General features: G+C 53.7%; 1 protein-coding gene across 2 annotated transcripts in view; it reads left to right on the top strand.

Annotated features, from left to right (window-relative positions):
- The first annotated feature begins 1,961 nt into the window (after window positions 1–1,961).
- ATP9A (ATPase phospholipid transporting 9A (putative)) overlaps window positions 1,962–6,000 on the top strand; it is a 47,434-nt gene continuing 43,395 nt past the window's right edge. For both annotated transcript variants that reach the window (XM_064729617.1, XM_064729616.1), the window contains exon 1: window positions 1,962–2,116. In XM_064729617.1, the coding sequence (XP_064585687.1) occupies window positions 2,049–2,116 (68 nt within the window). In that variant the 5' untranslated portion in view covers window positions 1,962–2,048. The remainder of the gene's footprint in view (window positions 2,117–6,000) is intronic.

Below are 6,000 nucleotides of genomic sequence, written 5' to 3'. Positions count from 1 at the left end.
GCCAGGTGTGTCCATAGGCTGGGCTTTGCCAGGATCAGCTTCCATTTGTCTGTGTGAGCCTGAGCCATGGGAGACCCATCAAACACAATCCTGCTGGCAAGGCAGGGGTGCTTGTGCTGCCTGCTCAGGAAAAGGCCTTAAATCACCCCAGTCCACAGCCTGGTGCTTTCATCCAACCTCTGTGTTCAAATGGGGCTCAGCCTTGGACTTGCCAATGAACCATTCCTGGGCTAAAAGGGATTGATGGGGTGCAGTGGTGAGAACTGACAGAGTCTGAGGGGCTCTCCCTACAGCACAACCTCAGAGGGGCCACACGGCCCAGCTCTGGTTCTAAGATAAATCCCTTGCTGGGATCACAAGGAGGGATATAAAACTGCTTGCTCTGCTGTTAATTTAATCATCTGGGAGAAAAAAAAAAAACCCAAACCAACATAGATAATGATTTAAAATTATGGAAAATAGCTCCTTTTAGTTAGCAGCGGTGCAATATTAATTCTGGAGCTTGCAGGGCTGCTTTGTGAGGCTGAAGTTCTGTGCTTGCAAAAATAGAGCATCAAAGCAAGCCAGTGGCATCAGAAAAAAACAAAATCAGTTTATTTCAGTTGATTTAACAATTCTAACTTCTCAGACTGAGGCTGGAGGTTTTCCCTTGGGCATTCCTTCTCAACAGGAGAATGAAAATCAAAGGCTTGGAAACCAGGAGAGCTCATACCTGCTGTGAATGCTGCTGAGATCACAAGTGGAGCCTTCCAGCAAAGCAAATGTTGTGCCAGAAATATGCCAAGGAGTGGGTTTAGCCCATTGGGCTACAGCCTGGTCTAGACCCTCCAGAGTGATTTTATAACTAAAAATCAAAAGTGTCTCAATACAAGGCAGAAAACCAGTGTCCATAAGGAGGCTTTGAGGGGTTTTCTGGCTCCTCAGATTCTGTGTAAGGCTGCAGAGCCTCTCTTTGCTCCTCCTGTAGCATTTCTGGGACTGAGTCACCTTGCAGCAGTCAGTGGTTCCTTCTCCCACGTTCTTGGATGTTGGAGTGGGGCAGGAATGACCTGGAGGGGCTTCAGCTGCTCCATGTAAAATCAAACAGCCTAAAAATCAATCCTACAACCAGTTTTTGTAACAAGACAGCCCAAGTTAGGATGGCATTGGAAATATCTGTCTGAACAGTACTGGTGCCTGAAACTGGTGTAACTCTTCATTGTCTTGCTGAAACGTCCTCATTGCAAAATGCCAGGATGACTCTGCTTCAACTGTAAGGGAGAACATTAAATGACAGTTGCAGTTTTTGTGCTGCTGTAATCCATAGTGTAACGAGATGCCTGAAATCAGAACCACAAATGCTGGAGCAATTTGAGCCTGTATTTGCAGAGGACATCTGAATTTGGATCCAGAAAGGGGCATTGAGGGGGTGAAGGTCACGGAGCAGGCAGGGAGGGAGCAGCAGGAGCAGCGATGCCATCCCTGTGCCGCGGGTGGGGTGCGTTACAGGAGGGGAGCTGAGCCCGCAGCTGCGGCAGGCAGAGCGCAGAGCACACCGGGGTTGTGGCAGAGCACACCGGGGTGAGGTGTTGGTCTCGGGCCGGCCAGGAGCTGCTGAGGCTGCGAGAGAACGGGAAACGGGCGCGGAGCGCCGGGGAAAGGGCACAAGGGGTGAAGGGCAGAGCAGGTGACGGCCGGGGACGGGGCTGGGCGGGGCAGATCAGGGTGTGGCAGATCAGGGTGTGGCTGGGTGTGGCAGATGAGGGTGTGGCAGATCAGGGCGGGGCTGCCCTGCCCGGTCCGGGGCGGAGCGGACCCGACCCTACCCAACCCCACCTGGCCCCTTGGAGCCGCCGGGTGCCGGCGCTCGGGGCCGGGCCGGCGGAGCATCCCTGGCCGCTCGGTTCGGGGAGCGGCGGGGCGGAGCCGGCGGCGGGGCGGGCGCGGCACCTGCGTGCTGGGAGCCGGCGGCGCCGGGCCGGCCCCTCGGCGGTGCCGCCAGACGGCGGCGGCCGGGCTGGGCGCTGCCGGCAGCCGGAGCATCCCCGCTCCGCCCCGCAGCCGCGGCCATGACCGACAACATCCCGCTGCAGCCGGTCCGGCAGAAGAAGCGCATGGACAGCAAGCACCGCGGCGGGTGAGCGGCAGCGCGATCCCGGGGCGGCGGCGGCGGGGCCGCGCTCGGGATACGGGGACGGGGGCGGCGGCCCGAGCCCGGGAGGGAGGAGGAGAGGAGGAGGAGGAGGATGAGGATGAGGGGGAGGCAGGCGGGCGGCGCTGACAGGTTGCTCCTGACGCCATTGCCTCGGCACGCCCGGCGCACGGCAGGATGCGGGCGGGCTGCGGGAGCGGGGACAGCCCCGGCGGGAGCGGCCCGGCCCGGCCCGGCCTTCAGCGCCGGCAGAGCGGACACGGCGGGGCAGCAGCGTCCGGAGGGGCCGGGCCGGGCCGTGTCACCGCCGCACCCGCCCGGCTCGGCTCGGCCCGGTTTATGCTTGTCATCGTCCATCCCCGCTGTGCAATCAGCCGGGGCTGGAGAACCGCCGGCCTCGGCTGGGAGGAGCGCAGGAGCATCCATCGGCGGTGCGTGTAACAAAGGCCCGGCTCCCATTTACTGTATCAGCTCGGCAATACAATATCCTTGGTGGCGATGTCGCCGTAGCCCGGGCTTGCGATGCGTTCCTAAAGGAGACGTAGGGAAGTGTTTATACCGGTGTGCCCATGCAGGAAGTTAAATAAGGAAAATGGTTTTCCAATAGTCTTCCATTACGAAACCGCACCACTGTGCAGACAGGTTGGTTGGCACACAGCAGGGTGTACGTGGTATCCGAGTCACCTGGCTGTCAATTAGCACAGCATTTCATTCGTCCCTGGAGAATTTGGGGTTTTTAAATGTGGCGAGTGATGTTAGCAAAATAAACCAAAATATCGAAAGAAATCTTCACTGTTAGAGCAAGGGGAAATATACACGTTTGCCTTGTTTATGTTTTGGTTGGTAGTTTGTGTTCAGAGCCCTGTAGCTGACATTGCTTACACAGTTCATTCAGCATTAGGTGTTTTCCTTGCTGTCGGGTTGTTGCTGGTGCTGTACCCGGGGCAGGGAGGTGTGTGTGATGCAGCAGCAATCCCGGTGCCTGTGTCACATGCACTGCTGAGCAAGTGCCACAAGGTGCAGCCACCACGGCCTTGCCTTTGGTGACGTGATTGAAGGGAGCGGGGAGAGGTGAGGGCCTGGGAAATTTCTCCAAGCTGCTCGAATGGATTCTGTTCCTGGAGTTCTGTAATCTCCAGCAGGAGCCTCCTGGGTGTTCAGTGTGGTTAGTGCTGCTAGCAGAGCCTGCCCTCAGCTAACCCGAGCCATGGGTCATTGCCTGGGGATCCTGCCTGATTAGCAGCCACTGAGAGGCTTTCCAGTGCTGGCAAAAATTCCAGCGGCCGGGAAGGAAGCTTGCCTAGGGCTTTTACTCAATAGCAGTTGAAATAAATTGGATTTGGGGTTTCTGTTCGGTGCAGTAATTGTTTGGGGGTGGGATTTGTCATACATGAGGAACCCTTGTTTTAGTGATGTGATCTCTTGGTGTTTGATCAAGCGATGGATAGCAAAGCATTGAAGTCAAGCCAATCCAAACCAGCGTTAGAAACCATAGAACAAATCATCCAGCAAGTGGAGGGGTCCCTGGTGTCACAGCCTGGAAATCCTAGGCCATAATCAAGGCCTCTTTTCTTCTGTTCCCTCTGAGGAAAAACCCACACTAAAGCATCCAATTTATGTTCCTCGATGCATATGAAAACCAGGATGGGCAAGTGTTGATGGGCTTCACTTTGCCATCGCCCCAGCTGGTTCCTACTCTGGGGGTCCCCCAGCAGTGGGAGTGACTTTTCAGACAGATTTTTGTTGGTGTGGTCTTCTGGAGTGGGGAGCAGATTTCTGGTCATGAACGTCTCTATAGAAATCTTGAGTTTTGTTAAAATAAAAGCAAGAAATGGCTAATTCACCTGTAGGGCAGGTGCCATCCAGCAAGGCTTTCATTTCCCTCAGTTTCTGGCATGCTTTGAAAGGAAGCCAGGGAGGAGCTGGCTCGGGAGCCTTGCAGAGATGAGTGATGGCTCAGACAGCTCAGCTCTGTGCTGGAGAGAACCACGAGCTTAAAGAAGTGAGTGGGAGAGTGGGGATCTGTTCCTGAGCACAGCTTCAGAGAGGCTGCCACCAAGGCTGAGCTCTGAATTCCCGTGCTGGGCCATGAATTCAGCCCTGTTCATTCCGAGGCTTTGCATCGCTCTGGAGCCCTGTGAGCACTGTGAGGAGGGAGGGAGGGATGGCAGAGCTGCAGCAGCCCTGGTGGGGTGGCAGTGAGCCCAGGGCCCAGTCCTGCAGGGAGGAGCTGCAGGTTCCTGGAGCACCCCGGGTGCTCTGCTCAGCACATGACACAAATTCCCCCCTAAATAGCTCATGGTGTCAGTGCTCAGTCCTGCAGGGCTCCTTTTAAAGCAGCAAACCGCTGTGCTCATGCAGCTGCTGTGTGGGAAAGGCCTGGCTCCAGAGCTGCAGGGGAAGGAGAGGGAAGGAGGAGCTTTGCAGGAACACTTGCTGAGGCTGTAAAGCCATTGTGCTGCCTGTGTACTCTGGCTCTGTTTAAAATGGCAAATTCCATCTCAGAGCCAACAGAGAGGGACGGCAGCTCCTGCCCTGGGAGAGCCTGTGTGGGTGTGCCTTGGCACGTGCAGCCTGGGGCTGGGCTGCCTTCCCACAGCCTGGGCATTGCAGGAATTGCAGCTCCCCTGCCCCTCCAGAGCCACACCAGCTGCATGGCCTGCAGAGGGAATGTTCCAGAGTGTTCCACCTGCAGTGTCTCATGGGCAGGTGCATTAAAGGGTGAGGTGGTTGCATGACTCTGGTTTTCTTTAGCCATGGAAAATTTATCTCCTCCTTTTGGAATGCTGTCACGTGGGGGTTGGTTTGTGTGTTAAAGGTGCCAAGCATGGCCCATGAGGGTCACAGAAACGAAATCTGAGAAATGGGCTGGGTTTAGAAGTGACTAAATATGCCAGTGAACATCAGCACCAATTTGACAAATGCCACCTCAGAACAGGTTTGGTTGTAGGTTTGCACACCTACAAAAGTGGCACTTTTTTCCTATTGGGTTTGTTTTACATGGGAGTATTTTTTATTTGATCTTCAAACACTTCTCTGTCAAACATTTATAAATAAAACCTGCTTCTTGCTAGTGCCTGTTCACCTGGCAACTGGCAGTCACTCTGCTTGTTCCTGCCTCTTACATCACCACTGGGAACGTGTTTTTGTGAGCAAACATAATCCCAGGTGAAGTGCAGAGCAGACCTGTTCTTCAGTTCCTCCTGTTCATTGGGATCCCCCTGCAGACTAAGGGCAGCCTCCCTTACAGGACTGAGCTTCAGGTACAGTTTGCATCCTGGGAGATTCTGTTCAGTGCTTGTGACTCTGTTTGAGGACTTGTGAGTTTGTTTCCTATTGCTTTTTTGCCAAGTTACGATTTAAAATGTGAATTGCACAGTGCTAGATAAGCTGTGCTCGTGTGTTTTTCGTGGTCTTTCTGCAAGGTGATGATTTTGAAAGTCCATTATTTATCCTCACTTGATAGTTTTCTATACTTCAGGGTTATTGCAGGATTGTCCTTCAGTCCTTCAGCTGCAAAATGGAGAAGGAGAAATGTTTAGGAACGTGTTCCCAAACTATTACAGAAACTGTTTACATTTCTGTAACATTGTGATTCCTCCTCTTGGAAAGTGCACGTTCATTTTATCAGCGTTTCTCAGCAGCAATGTAAACTCCCAGCTGTTTTTCTAGATAATCTTTCCCTTTCCAGGATGCAGTCTTTAGATTTCGTGATGGAAAACATTTTATTATTCCTGCTAATGCAAATAATTCTCTGCCAGAAATTTCCTCCTGTGCCACTACCTTTGCTCTGAGCAGAGAATTTTGTAGTAATGAAGCCTCTTCCCTCATCATCTGCATCTGTAACAGGGGTGGTAGCCAGAGAAACA

This window comes from Zonotrichia leucophrys, chromosome 20, assembly GCF_028769735.1.
Source record: "Zonotrichia leucophrys gambelii isolate GWCS_2022_RI chromosome 20, RI_Zleu_2.0, whole genome shotgun sequence".
Taxonomy (NCBI): Eukaryota; Metazoa; Chordata; class Aves; order Passeriformes; family Passerellidae; genus Zonotrichia; species Zonotrichia leucophrys.
Note: the sequence above shows the minus strand (reverse complement) of the source record. Positions and strands in the feature narration are given on the sequence as shown.